This window comes from Achroia grisella, unplaced genomic scaffold, assembly GCF_030625045.1.
Source record: "Achroia grisella isolate CSIRO2021 unplaced genomic scaffold, CSIRO_AGI_Agris_v1 utg780, whole genome shotgun sequence".
In the NCBI taxonomy this organism is placed as follows: Eukaryota; Metazoa; Arthropoda; class Insecta; order Lepidoptera; family Pyralidae; genus Achroia; species Achroia grisella.
The window spans coordinates 1,187,488-1,207,329 of NW_026713020.1; the positions used below are offsets into that span (position 1 = coordinate 1,187,488).

The 19,842-nt window shown below is 31.4% G+C and overlaps 1 protein-coding gene across 1 annotated transcript in view; it reads left to right on the forward strand.

Moving 5' to 3' along the window:
- LOC131851076 (monocarboxylate transporter 10-like) overlaps positions 1-19,842 on the forward strand; it is a 128,572-nt gene that overhangs the window by 9,609 nt on the left and 99,121 nt on the right. Inside the window, exons 2-3 of the mRNA XM_059201503.1 lie at positions 18,128-18,859; positions 18,993-19,225. Coding sequence (XP_059057486.1) covers positions 18,201-18,859; positions 18,993-19,225 — 892 coding nt within the window. The 5' untranslated portion in view covers positions 18,128-18,200. The remainder of the gene's footprint in view (positions 1-18,127; positions 18,860-18,992; positions 19,226-19,842) is intronic.

The following is a 19,842-nucleotide window of genomic DNA, read 5'->3' on the forward strand; positions in this document are numbered from 1 at the left end:
TACTTAAATATGTACAAACATAGTAAAAGGCTGTGAATAATTATTAATCCCAAAACAATATAGCAAATCTATAATATTTTAATCAAATACTCTAACACATACGTGACAGCATAAACGTGAAACAAATGGATATTTTAATGGCATTTGGAAAGCCACAGTCCAAGAGAGTATTATATAAACGATGAAATCTTGTTTTTGTTGAAGTACATAGAATAATCATTACTTTACAGAATACACTTCAATTTATTTCAATTCAATTAATTTTATGCGAAACTGTATGGAGTAAAGCCTTCGAGACTTGCTCCTCTTTGCTTACAAGACGTAAATGAGAGTAGAGAACTTTGCTAACGATATATGGACAGACATATAATTTATTTTCTTAGATATGGCAAGTGCGTATGTTTAAATATACGAATATCCACTTATAACGAAACAGATAGTTGGAGTTTGAATAAGTAACGGAAATGGTAATTTGAAGACTCTTGTTATAATTTGCAAGCCATCCATTGTAATGACTTTTCCATTACCTTCATAAATGCCTAATTTTATAGGTTATTTCTATGTTAATTATATTAATTAATACAAAATTAACACAGAATTTAAATTAAAATGTATTCTATTATTATTTTAAATACATTTTTTTGTATATGTTCGACTGCGGCAGATGTTTTAAAAAGTCATTTGTGTGTATACTTTAGTCTTACCTATTTCAGTCAAGCAACTTGCTTACTAAGGTGTGTTTCGATTTAAGAGTCGAGTTAATACGGTGAAGATATAGGTTACAAAGCTTGACATGGTTCTCCGGAACGGCAACGCATGAGAGGTATCACAGGTCTCAGATGATCGCGTGATATTTGTGGTGTTATTCGTGAATATAAACGACGATTACTACTTTCCATCAGGTGGGCATGTGAGTCATCTTGTTTACTATTCCAATTACATAAAACAAATATGTATTTATGTATATTTGCAAATTGATGTGATATTTAGAATTGACTGATTTTGATTTTCACCTCCTTGTCTAATTATTTCTGCTTCAAATTATTTGTAGATATATACTCAAACGTAGATTATACATTGTTCCGTATTCCGAACCTCCTTTGTCTAAGCAGGTTGCTTCACCGGCTTGCTTACTGAAACAAAGGGCGCTTGGTAATACTGGCCACAAATGAATACATGTGGCCACTTTAATTTTGAATTTAGAATAAAAAAACAACTGAATATAAAAACTGGAATAAAAAGGACGCTCCGTATTTTTAACTATATAAAACAAGAAAATTATTGATTTAATTATTACAATATAATTTTTTTATGAAAATATACACTCTAGAGTGCGTGGCTACTAAGCTGTACTACACATCAGGACGTTCGTGAGCAAAGGTGAGTAAGTTTGGTGTTACATTGCTTACTTTGGGGTGTTCGGAGTGAGGAAGACGTTCTTCCCCGGTGAAATCGTCTTTCTCCTGCACGTTTCATTAATTATTTTCTTTTCAAATAATACAATCCACTCTCTATGTTATTTATTACTTAAGGATTCATAATCCAACACACATATATAAGCGAAACTGTACATAGATATAAATATGCGCAGTAATAATCAACAACTTGCTATTTTTTATAAATTGCGACTTTTTTATAACATAGATACAAAATTTCATCTATGAGTTCATTATATTATTATTAGATATTGATTTAGTACATGAAATACATAATTTGCGTTACACATCATAGTAATGATCCGCCACAATACAAAATGTCTCTGATTATTTCATGGTAAGCTGTTATATATAGGAATATGACAATTTCAGCTGCAACATGATTCTAGATATATAATTTACTGCATCATTAACTCTGACATCGTTTTTAAGTGTATTATCTTCCCTTGTTTACATTTCGTATATCTTTGACAGAAGTAGGTCACAAGAATGTTGACGGACATTTGCAAACTTAAATGAAAACTGGGGGTGAATAAAAAATTTAAACCGTTTTAGATAACGGATTACTTAATTAAATATTAGTAACATTTTTAAGTAAAAATATTATGAAAATTATTTTTAAAAATCTACTCTATTAAGTTCATCTAACGTTTTCACACTTCATTTAAACAACAGTCCTTGAAATCCTTTTGCAAATAACGTAGATTAGTAATTAGCATATATTTGAAAAAATTAAATGGATTCTATCAGTTTATAACTGCTGAAATATAAGTTGTGTCATTAAGAGTAGAGTTTTGTTGCTATATAAATAAACCTTGACATCGAATGGGCTCGAATAAGATTTTGAAATAAAAATAGTCACAACACTTTAATCCATTACATTATTGAGATTATTATGCTCGTCAATAAAACTATATGATAACCCCAATATCTAGTCCTCAGTTTAAAAATAAAATCGATAACATTATATTCTACACACACTGCGTAGCCTAGAGTCGTTTGAATTGTATCGTTCAAATTGCGTGTTACTTACTCTAAACGTAGTTTAACTTTATAGTGACACTAGGGGCCCGGCCCAAATATGGCTGTGTTAAAAGATATATATTATTTGAGATGTAAATTCACCCACGCAATTACAAGATTATCATTTTTATTTTTTTGTTAGTAGAAAAAAATATTATCTATACTATGGATAATATTTTCTTCCGGCATCTTCAGGTTCGGCCTAGTATATATACTAAATTCTCTGCATCATATGCATTTAACAAAAATGTAGTAGTTTATAAGAAGAATAACTAATTACGTAAACTGGTGTCAATAAATATATTTTTATTATTATTTTTATAACATGCAGTCAAAATAGCGCAAAATATTTTCTGAAATGAAATTATAGGTGATTATAATTTACGAGTAGTACAGGATACGATGGGACTGGCATTATCATATTATGATAAAAATCTCTAAATAAATATAAGTTAAATAAAAGACGAGTAGATATCCGTATCAAAATACGCCTCGTGCTTTAGAATTCCGCGTCTGTCTAGAAACAAACAACTGTGGACAGCGACTTTGTTTTATAATATTTAAAGGTCAATAACTCATAGTATTTTCTCTCTACGAAGACAACTGCTACAAAAACACTATTCACTCACTTGCTTCGGTTCTGACACATATTCTCCAAGTATCATTATTTATGTTTCAAAAAGGGTTTCACCGCATTCATTTCAGAAATATTACTCTTATTTAAATAACCGTTAATTTATTCTTCATTTCTCTACCGAACATTCCTAATTCTTTCAATTGAGATGAAATGGCAAAAATACTTATTTCTGAATTCTTTCTTTATTAATTTCACATTTCCTTTTACCTTTTAGAATTCGTATACAGTAGTATACGAATTTCGTAAAAATTCGTAGTAGATTATTCGTATATATGTAGATAGATTTTGGACAATGTCTACTGTATCTTGCTTGCTTTTTAACTTATGATGTTTCAGGTTGAAAAAGCTGCAATATTATATTGCTACAGAGTATGAAGATATGATACCTTAGTATTCAGGAATGACAATGTGTTAGTCTGACGTCCGTCGTGTTGCTCATGTATATAGATAGTTGCCACTTTACATAATGTAGACCTTCTGTTTGTTTGACAGCTATGTAAAAAAGTGTAGGTATCTTAAAAGTAATCTACTAGAGCCTGATAATACACTTAGAAGAGTTTTTGTGCCTCAGATTGTTTTCTCATCATTCTACCAACAAAAATATTGTAACTGGCTAATAAGAAATGTGTTTTTTATATCTAAATTTGTATTTTGAAATTTATAGTTCTTTTATATTACATTCTTGTTTTTGATACTTCAATTCATTCTTTCTGTTCCTAATATGTCAGTCTATTATTAATATATTTTCTCCATTTTACAAAGTCTTTTTTCTTATTACTACAACACGTTATCAGCACGATCTCAACAAGCTCAACCCGAATAAGAAAAAGACTCTTTCGTTGTGATTTATTTTTTGTGCTAATAAGGAAAAATATTATATTATTTCTGTCAAAAAATGTCACAAGAAGGATGCGGAGACAATTCACACAGTAAGTCAAATTCCTCATCCATACTTTCTGCTTACAAATAAATTGGAAGTTCAAAATGCGCAACTATTTACTACACGAGGATCTATGGTCATCAATAAGCGGTTATGCTGAGAATGATCAGACACCTGCATCGGTTAAGGCAAGGAATGATAAAAAGGCACTAGTAAAGATATGTCTAACAGTAGACGGTGGAGCGATGATTCATGTGAAATATGCTCAGACAGCGATCGAAGCATGGACATCGCTGCAAGATGCTTTTGAAGACAGAGGAATGGGGCGTAGATTGGCATTGGAGCGAAAATTGTATAGATTAAGTCTATCAAACTTTAAAAATATTGAAGAATATATAAATGCTGTTATGTCAACTGTTCAAAGCTTAGCTGACATTGACAAAATTATTGATGATTCATCTGTAGCTGCTATACTTCTAGGAGGCTTCACATCAAAATATGACCCCTTGATTATGGCATTAGAAAACTATTATGCAATATAAATGTGACGTCGTCTTTAGTTAAAACAAAACTCTTGAATGAAATGTCTAAAGAAACTACCAATGATACAGTATTACAAACAAAAACTGTACAGCGTAACGCTAAGAAGAAAAAAGAAATCGTGTGTTATGACTGTAAAGTTCCAGGGCATAAACGACCAGAATGTCCCTTGCGAAAGAAGGAAAGGGTAAATGTAGCGGGTGAAGAGAATGTTACTGCCTCATTAACTGCACTCAACACTTCTTGTTGCTCCAGTAAGGATATTTGGTATGTGGACTCCGGTGCTACTAAACACATGACTTCTCGAAAAGATTGGTTTGAGAATATCACGTATTCAAATTGTGGTAATGTTACTGTTGCTAATGGAGATCAAATTGAATGTTGTGGGATAGGAAATATCTCAATTACTACTCCTAGAAATTCAATAAATTCAATAAATGATGTTGCTTTTGTTCCGCAATTAAAGGCTAACCTCATATCTGTTCAAAAAGCTATTGAGAAAGGTTTTGTATGTGTCTTTGATAAAAGCGGTTGTAACTTTTATAAAAGAGATGTTGTTTGTATTACAGGTGATTCTGTACTTCATGCTTCGCCCTGTGGGGGACTGTACACAGTCGACTGTACTGTTAATATCCCTCACAAAGTGGATGACTATAATTATATTGCGGAGGATGTGCATTCTGACTGTCTAGACAGGTATTTACTCTGGCATAAACGGTTAGGACATTTATGTCGCATAGGCATGAACCAACTCAAGAATCAAAATGTAGGTCTAGACTTCATTAAAGTAAACAAAAGTAATTGTATCGCTTGTGTTCAAGGTAAACAAACTAGGAAACCATTTAAACGGTTACCTTCATATTGCAAAGCAACGTCACCACTAGAATTGGTACATAGTGACCTGTGCGGGCCAATGCCCACTACATCTTTCTATGGAAATAAGTATATACTAACTTTCATAGATGACTTTACACGTAAGATTTTTGTTTACTTTATATCATGTAAAAGTGAAGTCAAAAATAAATTCTGCATATATCAAGCTCTAGTTGAAAATCAGTTAAGTACTAGCATAAAAGCTCTTAGGACTGATGGTGGTAAAGAGTACGTCAATAAAGAATTTACTGACTACCTTTCCTCAAAAGGTATTGTGTATCAAACTACTGCTCCATATAGCCCACAGCAGAATGGTGTTGCAGAACGTACTAATCGTACAATCATGAAGAAGGCACGATCGCTGTTGGCGGAAAGCTTACTGCCACCTGCCTATTGGGAAGATGCAGTCCAAACAGCTGTATACTTAAAAAACAGGTCCCCTCATCGTTTTCTGAATGGTCAGATACCTTACGATAAATGGTGCGGTCGGAGAAGTGATCTCAGTCATCTGAAGGTATTTGGGTGTAGAGCCCTAGTTCATATACCTTCGTGTCAACGAAAGAAACTAGACATGAAAGCAGAGGAAGCAATATTTGTTGGATATTCAGAGGATCCTAATACTTACATCTTTCGAGATCCTGTTAATCCAAGAAGGGTTTTGAAGTCTAGAGATGCAATTTTTTTTGAAAATTCATTTAAAGCTCTACATGAAACACAGTCGGAGACTGAACTCGAAAGGAACCCCTTGTTATTATTTGAAGATAATATTGACAACGGTGGAGATAATAATGAGTTTTATGACTGTATAGATTGCTCTAACTCTGAAACTGAACCACATAGCTCTGTAAATACGGAGGGTGTCGGTCTGGAACAACCACAAAACAATGAACCGAGGTATCCTTCTAGAAACCGGAAACCTCCAGATTTTCTAACTTATCAAGTTTTTCTAGATTCAGATGAGCCGACAACCTACCATGAAGCAATCCTTTCTAAAGATGCTAACAGTTGGATATCTGCAATGACTGATGAACACAAATCCCTATTAAAACATCACACATGGGAGCTTGTAAATAGACCAGTTCATAAGAAAATAATACCCTGTAAGTGGGTATATAAACTAAAAAGGGATGCTTATGGTAATATTACTAAATACAAGGCCAGACTTGTAGTAAAAGGGTTCAAACAAACAAAAGGCGTAGACTACTACGAAACCTTTGCACCTGTCATTTGTCATTCTTCGTTACGCACATTATTTGCCTTGAGTGCTGAATTAGGTCTCAAAATGAGACATATAGATATTGATACCGCGTTTCTGAATGGAGATTTAGAAGAGGAAGTCTTTATGGAACAACCATTTGGTTTTATTGAAAAAGGGCAAGAAAATAAAGTTTGCCTGTTGCGGAAGTCCCTCTACGGTTTAAAACAAGCTCCACGTGCATGGAATAAAAAGTTAGACGAGACACTTATAAAAATCGGATTTATTGGAACTCCGTCCGAGTCTTGTGTGTATACAAAACTTTTTGATAATGAACTTGTCATACTCGGAGTGTATGTAGATGACATAATTATATATTATAAAACTGACAGTATATTTGACACTGTCAAGAAAGATTTACAAAAATATTTTGGCTTAAAAGATCTTGGAAATTTGAAATCTTATTTAGGATTAGAAATAAATTGCACTGAAGAGTCTATTAAAATTAGTCAAACAAACTATATCTTATCCATACTCGATAAGTTTAACATGAGTAATTGTAAAACTGCAAGTACTCCCTTATCTTTAAAGAAGCTAGAAAAGAATCTAGATGGCAAGACAACGCCATTTCCATACCAAAACTTAATCGGTTGCCTCATGTACTTAGCGGTCAACACACGCCCAGATATCTCTTACGCGGTGAGTTACCTAAGTCAATTTAATACATGTTATTCTAAAGAACATTGGTATGCAGCAAAGAGAATTCTACAATATCTTAAGGGCACTTTAGATTACTCCTTAATATATAAAAGAACAGGAAAATCCTTGATGGGGTACTCCGACGCTGATTGGGCTAACTGTCCAATTGACAGAAAGTCGTATACTGGTTACGTATTTATGTTAGCAGATGGGCCAGTAGCATGGGAAGCAAAGAAACAACCTACTGTAGCACTTTCATCTACTGAAGCAGAATACATGGCTCTTACATCTACGTCAAAAGAAGCATGTTACCTGCGTCGCTTTATATCAGAAATTACCGGTAGACTATATCCTATTAAAATAATGTCAGACAGTCAGAGTGCCTTAAATTTGGTACATAATCCTGTTCATCACAACAGAACGAAGCATATAGATACACGTTTTCACTTTATTAGAGAAATGGTGTCCAATGATATTATATTTTTAGAATATCTGAAAAGCAGCGATATGCCCGCTGATGTATTAACAAAACCGCTTGGTCCCCTTACACATAGCAGGTGTATCATTAATATAGGGTTGACAAAATATTTTTTTTTTTGCCTTATTTAACCATTTCTGATTAAGGGGGAGTATTGTAACTGGCTAATAAGAAATGTGTTTTTATATCTAAATATGTATTTTGAAATTTATAGTTCTTTTATATTACATTCTTGTTTTTGATACTTCAATTCATTCTTTTTCTGTTCCTAATATGTCAGTCTATTATTAATATATTTTCTCCATTTTACAAAGTCTTTTTTTTTTATTACTGCAACAAAAAATAATGTCAACAAGTTCCTTATTACAGCCGCGATCAGATTCAAGGCCACAATAAGGCAATTTATCTCGGGTCGTGCTGCCTACTATATAGCTATAAATTAATTACGGCATCTTTAGTCGAAATTCAAGAATAATCTTTAGAAGAATGAAATTATTCTTTCCTCAAAAGGAAAGAAAGACTGTCTTCTCAGTATCAACAGATATTAGATCAGCTCTGTCTCAATGCAATAATATAAGTAGGAAAGTATCTCTATCTGTTTGTAATTAAAAACAAAATTGAATCCTTATAAAGTGTTTTTAAAAAGATAGATTATACATTAGTTTTTATAATTTTATGCTTGGTATATGTGCATAATATCTATCTTTATATTTATAAGAATGGAAATTAATATTTTGGTCTATAATAGTTCGACGATATCAATGACTTAAATAATTCGATCCTACAATATATGAATGTAATTTAAAACTATTTTTATAATTCTACTGGTTATTTATTTAGATCCGTAACAATTTTTTTTTTATAATTACTCGGAAGTAAACCAAATAAATCATTTATTAGTAAAGAGTAGTTATTTCAGTTTCATAAATAAAAAACACATGTGTGTGATGTGCAAAGAAATCAAAAGGTTATGTCTAGGAATAAATGTTTTGATTGAGTTAGAATTATCAAAACATTCAAATCCTTTATAATCGATTTTTTTTTTTGCTTAATATTATCTTACATGAATAAGCCGCCGACACAAAATATTTTCGGTACATAAGAAAATAGAAAAGCCTTGTGACGTTAAGTTTCGCACATGTCAAGGCCTTCTACTATTGTTTATCCTTATTTTCTATTTTCTTACCTTTTGCGTGGACATACTGGCATTGACACCTTGCTTCTTGATAGTTAATTCAAATCCAAATATAAAATTTATATGCGTCTATGTTCGGTTTAGTACATACTTTTTAAATCTAGTAATACTTATACAATAATAAGTTCATATTTATAGATTTCATTACTTTAAGTACTACGAATATATACACTAGATAATATTTTGTGTTACATATCATACATCCTGACAGAGTTAATTATTGTTGTAAGGAACAATAAATGTTTAATTACTTTAATTTAACTTAATATCTGTAATACACAAATGTATATCAACAAAATGAATATTGACCAATTGGCAATTCTCTCAGAGTCATGTACGAGTACTCTCTTCAAATAAGCAGAGATTGTACTGTGTGAACTTAACAACTGCTAGAAATACTTTGGTACTTTTTTATTTGTAAATATTTATATAATAATTGTATCATGTGCTTTTGTAATATTTTTTATTTGAGGGTGGAATATCATTTTTGTCTTTTATTTTTAATTTTCAATTAATAAATATACCTAATTGTCTATTTATTGGTGATCATCTATCATCTGATCAGGAATGAGCAGTAAAAATAGAATTGTATTAATCTAACTTTTCAAATATTTTTAACTTGCTTTATTCGTTTTCATAACTCGTCTCATTTTTATACACCAGGGACTCCTGACTCATCCATCAGACGGTATTCGATCTATCTAGTCACGACGTCTAAGTATATATTTAATTCGCCAATCTTTCATCCGATATGCTTTCCGCTTATCCAAACCAACACATGCTGTGTCGATCCAGGTTTTATAATTATTAATATTCAGTTATTTCAAGTCTATTTTTTCTGATTAATATACATACAATAAAATAAAGTGGGAAAGAATCATTTGATTCGCATTTAATCATGATTTTTTCTTCATTTAGTTTTTTATAAATTATCTAACATTTATTTTATACTATTATTAGTTAGATTTGAATTAATAAAATAGAGATTTTACGTGACTAGAATATTGACACTAGTATAAAATGATACATTCTGCCGGTTACATATAAAAAAATTGGAGCGCTTTGACTATAAATCAAATCGGATACAGAATGACCTCTTGCAATATATCAAAGGTTGAAAACAAAGAAATGTTTTAGGAAGTTACTTTTTTCCATGTACCCGCATTCTGACATTAACGGTTTCAGTAGTGACAATGAATTATAATGTGTTCATTTTTAAACGCGGAGATCAAAGAAAAAGAAATATCTATCTCTATGTAAAATGTATAGGTTTCCACAATGTAAATAAGAAAAGACTTAAAAATCAGACCAGATATACTAATGATGGGTAATTTAATTGGCGGTAAAAGATATTTATCATTCTATAGCACACATATATCTACATCCGTTTATATGACTGAAAAATAAATATATTCAAGTAATTAACACTTTCACTGGTCGTATACGAGATCAAAGAATCATATTTATTAATATATATATATATATACATTCAAGACAAGAATTATTTGGAAAATTTAATCTTAATATTATCTTTTTTAACACATAAAAATCAGCATTATACCACATTGGAAGCCTCGTTCAGAGGCGAAACACGTGGCGCAATATGGTAAACTCAATAACAGTCGGAATTTGATCACCATTAGAGAAGGTCGCAACGGTAATCAAGTTCCTTCATATTTGTGATCTCACATTTGCTAATTATTATATAAAATAAATAAAATAATATTAATCCATTAAGTAGTCCAACAGTTTGAGAGATTAGCCTGTACAAAGAGATGAACAGACAGAGAAACAATAAATTTGAAAAAAATCTGAATATGTTCTATTTCACTTCTAATCCCTCTGACTCGGTTTTTGGCGTTTTTTTCTATGTACAGAATTTCGATCTCTACAGTTTAAGTATATGTATAGATAATTTAAAAAATATCGTCAATTGGAACATACCTAATGAAAATATGAGGTAATTGACAATAAAAATAGAATTAATTGAGAGTTCTTCTTTTTAAAGGCGTTTAAAATTTTTCAAACAAGTATTACTGAGTATTTTTGTCTAAAACATAAAAAACACCAACGGGTCCCTTGTGTAATTTGAATATTAGAATTATTCAAAGGAATGTCACCGTAGAAAATAGCTGTTTTCGGACTCGAATAATAAATAAGACAAATATCCGGGATGAGGGTTCCGGGATAAATTAGCTGCGATTTCATTATTACTCTTTACACTTTAGTGAACGCATGATTGATGACATCATTACATAGAATGAGATATAAAAATAGGACCCTTCTACGGCAGCGATATCGTAATACTTCGAAATACGTCAAAAGATCCTTATCTATTTTAATCTCCTACTTAAAAATTATTGGTAGCATATGTAATAAAAATTTTTACTAGTCCAATATATTTTACTATTGTTAAATTCTAACCACTAATTAATGCTATAATACACAACGAATAAAATATGTTAGAACAAATTTATTTTTCAGCTTAAACAGAAATTGATATTATATTAATGCCTACGTATAGTTGTATTAGTAAAAAGGTTTATCTACTATTCAATAAAGAATTATTTTAGTAAAGTCAATTAATCAATGTCTAACGATAAGAGAGAAAGAAAGGCGTAAAGTGTTAACGTTTCAGACAAAACTGTTTTATTAGGACAGTTGGCAATCGGAACATTTCCCTTTTCAGAAGATCTATTAAGATTAGTATAAAAATAATAGGAAAAAAGTGTTCACGTCAGTTTTCTTACAGAGTTGACATAGTTACATTACTCTATACTCTGGCTCTATCAATTTAAAATACATTATAGAACTAGTGGATTAAAACTAGTGTCACGTAATTACTTTAAATAATACATTTTTATATAATTGTCTAATTTGGTAATGCTTGAATTAATTTCTTTATATATCTAATTTTATAATAGAAACTGAATGCCAATTTGTTTTTACTTCACTAGTACTAGTAGTATGTGATTAAAAAACATTTGACCTGATGACATGAACAGACACTCGGACGACTATTGGCCCCTGAGTAAAATCTCTCTGGTATAATAGCAAAAGCTAGTTTCATACTAGCGAAGTCACGAATTCGGCGATTTCAGATTTTACTAAAGAGAACTAACTTTCTGAACTAGATTAATGACATTAATTTGCATGCAGAAACTAGTTTATGATGTAAATTAGACTTTACGAGTACATACCTGTCGTGTTTTATCCGCTCTCATAAATTATTTCATAAATGCACATCGGTCTCTGAGCAAGTGGCTTTTTCTTTCAATCGCAAATGCAGAACTAATTTATAAAATATTTTTTTGATTAATCTGCATTATTTATTTATTGAACAGTCTTGGGGGACTTCAGTTAATATTGTGTATTACATATAATTACAAAATATATTTTTGCAATCAAATATACTATTTAAGTATTTCTATCAGTTGTTTCGTACCCATAACGCCTAGCTTGCGAATAGTTGGTGTTGTGTAAATTGTTTTGGATTATTATTATTATTGCGACCATTTCGCGGGTTGAGACCAACATGATCTGCAGATTACTGGTTAACAAACTGCTTATGTTGATGTATGTTAAGATCCAATTGATTTATAATCATTTTGTATCTCGTAATTGCGAAATGCTACATAAATGCCATGTCCATATGTTTTATGTATTTGAAAGACTTACTTGTGTATGAATCACGTTCATTATGCCGATACCTTGACCGCATGTCTCGAACGACGTCTGTCATGCATGCGAATGAGAGGATAAAGTCGCGATTGCCCTAAACTCTGGTGCGAACTGTTGCGAAGTTGATCTGTAAAAAGTATTTAGAAAACATTCTAAATTCAATAATTGCTTATTTTACATATATAGAAAAGTTGTCTGCGTAGTTACGCCTCCGTCTGCTTACTTTTTAAGCAGAGTGCAGCGAACCGAAGAATAAAATATGATAGTGAGATTGCAAAGGTTCGTAATCGTGATATTAGTCCTCAACAATGGCAATAAACGGAGTCTTTAGGCCACGATAATGAGAGTTGTTTGCCGATGTACTTACATAAAAAATTCCTAGATCGGGATTAAACTGTCCAAAAGTTCTGTATTAGTTAATATACAATGTATAAGATTCGGTGAAATTCACAGCGTGTGTTGAAAGTAATGACTAGTAACTTGAAATAGTTGTTTTTACCTCGTAAATCACGGAGCCTTCGACTGTTTGGAATTGTAACACTATCGGATCACAATTTTGATAACGATCGTTTTTCCCTCTTCAACGATAAAAACGGGAATTGGTTATATATCTAACGCTAAGCAATTATTTCTCTAGCTCTAAGTTTATTAAATGAAGCAATATTTTTATAAGTACTTTTCTCAATTTTATAACTAATCAATTTACTCGCTTTTTCTACTTATTTCATTAAAGCCTAGTTCAATCGCAGACTTTCACACCCACGATCCCACCCACCCATCTTGTTATAACGACTTCCTTTAGCCTTGGTCTCGGACAGAAGGTAACAGATATGCGAAGGTTTATCAAAACTGAAGCACTCCATTAGGTAGTATCTTTGATAACTGCACTCAACGTGTTGTATCTATGAACCATCAGAGATTTGAACCCACTTTCAAAAACACTAATCATATTATTTTTATAAATTATAGTGATATGAAATTAATAAGAGTTAACATGGGAATTGAGACTTCAAACTTTTAAAATTATCGGAGAAAATGCTCTAGTGTTGCCAACTTTTTAATTAGATTAACCCGTTTGATGGGCGGCAAACGTGCGTGCTAGACACACGTTACTTCATGAAATGAACACTTGTCATTATCATATTTTTATGTTGTTTTTCTCATAAATTCCTCTTAATTAAGAGTAATGAATACTGTGCTGAAAAGAAATCATTATAAAAAATATCACATCTGGAACGAACGAAGAACTCAGATATTGTTAAAAAAGAATATATGCTATGCACACAGTTTCTTTGTAGGTTATCTCTTACATTAAGAAGTTGATCTATCGGTATCTTCAAGCATATACTAAGCAATGTCTTCAACAATTCTAAAACAGTTTTGATGATAATTTTTTTATCAATACTACAAATTGCCATATCACCAGATTTACTTTTAAGAATAGTTATTTTTCTATAACTGATATATAATCAATAAGAACAATAATTGTAATATATATTCTGCAAAATGGAAACATTTACTATTTTCTAAATTGATATGTCAAATAATAATGAAACTATATATATGTAAGTGAGATTAATATTTATTTTTATTGCAGTGTGAGTTTAAATTAGTTTTTTATAGTAAAAATCTTCAAGCTAAGCCTGGAGACTTTTACTATAAAAAACAGGCAGACAATACCCAAAAAACATTAGAAATTCTATTGTCTACAAAAATGTAACATCACAAAAGAACCGGCGCATGTAATTACTCACTGTGAACAGCAAACTGGACGGAATGATGTCTGTATACTTCAGTACTCTACTTTAATTTTTAGTCTTTGGATTCAATTATTTTCATTCTGTTAATTAATGTTTCTGCTTAAAAATACTATTTATTTCAAACAATTATAAAGTAACATGTGTCGTTCTACTTTTATAAACAAACCCACTTGCTAGCAAATATACCATCCACGAAGTTTGATTACATAATTCACAGTTATCTTTTTGCGCAGAATTGCCACTTCAACACTTGTAGAAAACTTTATTGTTTCGAAATTTATTACAATACATAGTCAGCAGTTTTTTAATACTGAAAAGAAATGGAATTGTGCTTAAAAGATTTAGTTCTTTAGATGTTTATTAATCAATTCTGAGCCGCAACTACGTACTGTTTTTTGTTTATAAACTGATTGAAATTAGATAAACACAACATTTTAAATGAAGCCGTTATGCTGTTTCTGAGATGAACGTGTGTAAACGACTGCAAATCGACTACAAATCTAAAAATAACAGTTTTGAGTTCTACCCGTTACATATTTATCATATCTACGTATATTGTAGAAAAAATAAATATTTATTTACAATTTTTTTATAGTGATAACTTTTTTATTACATTCGTCACGTCAAAATTGGTCCAGCCATTTCAAAGATAAGCAAGAATAAATAGACAGACATGTTTTTTAAATTAATTTTTCATTGTAGTATATGAAGTATATTTGCATTTAAATTTGGAATGACAAACAGACACTTCAATTTTACTTGTTTGCATATAATTAATTTGTTTTTAATTCTAATTCAAGGTGGTACAACCAGAAGAAAAAATGGTAATGTTAATAAAATTAAAAGGTGAAACTCGAATGCTTAAATGAGTTGTAAATGTGTTTCCATACAGATAAATATTTAATATTAAATTGTATGTCGATGGTGCTGTGACAGAAACAATGTATAAACTTTTTATAAAATACTGTCTTGTATTTTATATTTTTTATTTATATTGTACATAATTTCTATAAAATATATATAATCTATCTAGATATAGTCACGTGACATAACTGAATTTAAGCATTTGACTTATAAAGAGAAACCAGACGTTCGTTAAACCAATTGGTCAGTTTATAAATCTTTTATAAGGAATCTAGAAGTAAATCAGCAATTAAAGTTTGCACAACGGATCTATTTTGAGAGACTGAGTCTTGTACGTCTGATCAATATCACCAACTAAGTTGGGATCACTCTTTCTTGCTTAGCAAAGTGATACGACTACTTACCTCTGACAGACGAAACTTATTAACCATAATCTTAGAAAGAAAATAAATTCACTTTCTCCCGATTTTGTAAAGCTGGGCATTGTCTTTTATCAGTGGTTTTATCTCGACTAACTTTGGACTAATAATATGTTTTTAACGCATTTCTATAGATAATAATTTAAACTTCTCTCCTAAGGGATAGTGGGAAATATATTGATAGTTTAATCATGATTACGACGTACCAGTTATTAGTCGCAACTTCATGTGCTTTGTTTTGAGATAGACTATCTCTGTAAATTTACTTTCCACCACTTAGTGCCGAAAAAGTCAGATAGACAGTTACATAAACATACTTTGACATTTAAAATATTAATTGAGATAGTGCGGCTAAGGCAATTTGCTTACTGGTGAGATGATGTAGTAATTGGTTTTAGGGTAAAATAGAACTGGCATGTACTTTTAATTTGTACAAAGGTCTAAATTTCAAAGAAATAATAGTATTTATATTATTATTTCTTTGAAACCTACCTATTGACCGATCTATACATATAAAATCGTTTCGACTATTATATTTATGCGCACACAACATTGCCTAGTCCGAAATTTGGTAGGGTTAAATTACACATATTTTTGAAATATTAATCTTCACGACCTTCATAAACTTTATAGATGTTTATAAAACCGCAGGCAATATCTCATATTATATATTCTTATATGCATATGTCAAAGATATCCTGTAATAAAAAGTACAAATTCTATTCTTTCAAAATTTACATTGCAATATTTATCAACCTGACAAGAGCTGGCTGTGTACAGCGTCTGTAGGTATATTATTTTTGTATCCACGAGACAGAAGCTTCGAAACATGTCGTTATGCAGATTAACATTTTACTCTCTATGACGTTAAATGGGTCAATCAACTATTTTAAGTCACAGATTTACTTTTCTGTGAAATAAAAATTAAACAATTTATAGAGAACTAGCTACACACCTGGCTTCGCACGGGTGTGCAGGTATATATAAACCTTCCTCTTAATTCTCTATCTATTGCTAAAAACTATATCGAAATTCGTCGCGTAATTTAAAACATCTAAGCAAACAAACAGTGGAAGCAACTTCATTTTATATTAGAGAGTGTTAATAATAAATTTTATTTATTATTTTAATGTTTTTAATTTTAGGTTCTTAATTGTACAATTAAGTTATGTAATTATTTATATATATATATATATATATATATATATATATATATATATATATATATATATATTATTTAAAGATATAATTAAAGATTCTTGTTCTTTTAATTATATGTACATGAAATATTAGTTATGTGTTCTCCGCAGCAACATAGTAATACCTACAATATAATATCCCTAGCGTCGTCTGGTCCCAATCTACGCAAATCTTGTATTTTGGATACCTACTAAACAATAAATATAAATACTTCTTTTTGTGAATGCATGCATAATATACATAGAAAACACAGGAACCAATACAAATAATTGTACTTATGATTGCAAATGTTGATAGCGTGTGAAGAATCGAAACCGGGACTATAAATTATTATTAGATACCTAATACTAATTTCTGAATTCACATGCAATAATTTTATATTTCGATAAATACTATCAAAATAATTTGTATTAATAATAGGTAAGTAGATGTAATATTATAAAATATTTGCGTTAAATCTGGAGTTCCACAAATTACTCGTTTTAATGCAAAGGAATTACTTCTGCTTCATTTGCACAAATATTTAACACCGGGAAATCTCTGTGGATATACGTGTGAGCTCGCAGTTTACTGCTAACTTTATCCCGAATCTTCTTATTTGCATAACACTGTATCTCTTAAATATTTCATACATATCTAAATTAACTTATCATAATTTCAAATTGATCGAAATTAAAACATATTTCAGCGTCTATTTTGGACTTTTTTAGTTATAATGCTAAATAGCATAAACCATTTAGCATGCCTCTTATATTAGTAAATACTTATCGTGCAAATGATACTCTTTTTAGAATTGGTATTTATAATTGTACCATCAGTAATGACCATCTTTATTCGAATGTGCTATTATATCGCTAGCCAGTTTATATTTTCTTGCTAATTAGCAATCGGTGCAAAAAGTAGGAGAAAGCGAGTGTGCTTTCGAGCTCATCTAAAATTTTCTTATGTGGCTGCTATTTTTATTTTTGTTTTGAACGCCGATGCACGGAACGGGGTGACAAATCTTTTGAGTTTATATTTGAGTACTATTTTGATGTATGTTTGTGAAATTTACTATACAACTTTGGATCAACACAGTGAATTTATAATTCTACAGTACTTCAATTACTTTATTTAAAATAAATTTCTTGATATAATTTCATATTTATAATTTTAAATGTACAAATAAATAAATATTTTCTCTTTATAATGTCAGTATAAAGAATTATTTTAAATATAATCAGACTTATTATTATTATTGATTTCAGGTAAAGACGAGAGAATTAAGCGATATGTGAGTAATCAGCTAATGTATGCGTTTAAAAATGAGACCAACAAAGAATGACAATGACGCTCCGCCGGTGTGATAGCTTACCAATACATCTTAGAGAAGCACCAGTTCCGACGGAGAGCGATACTCAAACACAACTATCGAAAATACCCGACACTTTGACTATTCCGAACTTTCTAGAACTTCCAGACCGTGATCAAGTTATAGCCACTTGGAAGTCCCTTCATACAGACGTCAAGAAAATAAAAAATGGATTTCCTACAAAAAATGAACTGGCAAATCATGAAGAGAACAAAAAAGAACCCATTACGCATAATTACATCCCAGCATTCTCATATAAAAAGAGCTTGCGGAGGAAAATTACTTATAATAATCGACACGCCGGGGTCAGTTCACAGGAGGTCGACCGAAGTTCTTCATTTCCTCTTGACACTGGTCAAGCGAATATTGAGAGTGGAACCAGAATGGTACGAAGAAGAACACTACTACAACGTCTGCTGCCATGGAAAACACAAGAGTGTGATTGTCAAGAACGTTACATACCAAAGTATAAACCCATACCTAATATACGCGCTGAAGACTTACTATGTACTTGTGGTGCTAGTGCAAGCAGACTCAAACCTCCGGACAATAGTAAAAAGTACGGAGAACGCGGTCGTTCCAAAAGTGTAGGCTATGAAGCAGCACGAGAAGTGACTCAGTTCCGCCGGTTAGTGGAATGTATCTACGTTAAAAATGCATTTATAAATTGAACTTGTCTATTGAAATCGTGTTACACATGTTCAATAGACTAGTTCCATTTATAATTAGTGACCATTTAAGTATAGTGTGTGATGTGATAGGTGTGCAAGTGCTGGTGCTACGGTGGGTGCGGAGACAGCGGCGGCTTTGCGCGCTCGCGCCGCACTGACGTTAGCCCGCCGGTACTACCCTGAGGGTGGATGGGGGTGGACTATCACAGTCGTCGGCACCATCGTTCAAGTATTATCACACGGCCTACAACTCGGCGGTGGCACAGGCGCCATAGCATGCACAGCTGCCGTTAAATATCGAGTGCCGCCTCTTTATACTCACGGTAAGTGCAATAAGTTTTTTTCGTTACAATTCAAATACTTTTTAGTATAGACTACTACTTTTTTTTACTATATACTTTTTTGCAACGACACTTAATAACTGATAATTCTAATTTGTATTATATTATATATGCATTACATCATAAACGAAGTATAACAAATATAATAGGTATACAAATTCTAAAGCGATTAACATTATCGCAGTACAACCATACGTGGCGAAGTTAATGCTAATGAGAATATATATGGAAAGATACTAATTAGGAATGACATTAATTACCCATAACCTCAAAAGTTGTTATAGATATTAAGCGTCATTTACACAATTTTACGTCTTAAGGATTCACAATCAATAAATTTAGGTAACAAATGTACATGAGAGAGAGGCATCAACATAAATGGCGAGTACATCTCGTACCTTCGGTTTGCTGATGACGTTCTTTTATTGGCTGAATTGGTAGACGGTGTTAGTCTAATGCTGAATGAACTCAACACTGACTCACGACGAGTGGGACTGCAGATGAATCTGGACAAGACAAAAGTAATGTTCAATGACTTCGTCGTCTCAAGTCCCGTTACCGTCGAAAATGAGAACATCAAAAACGTAAATGACTATGTG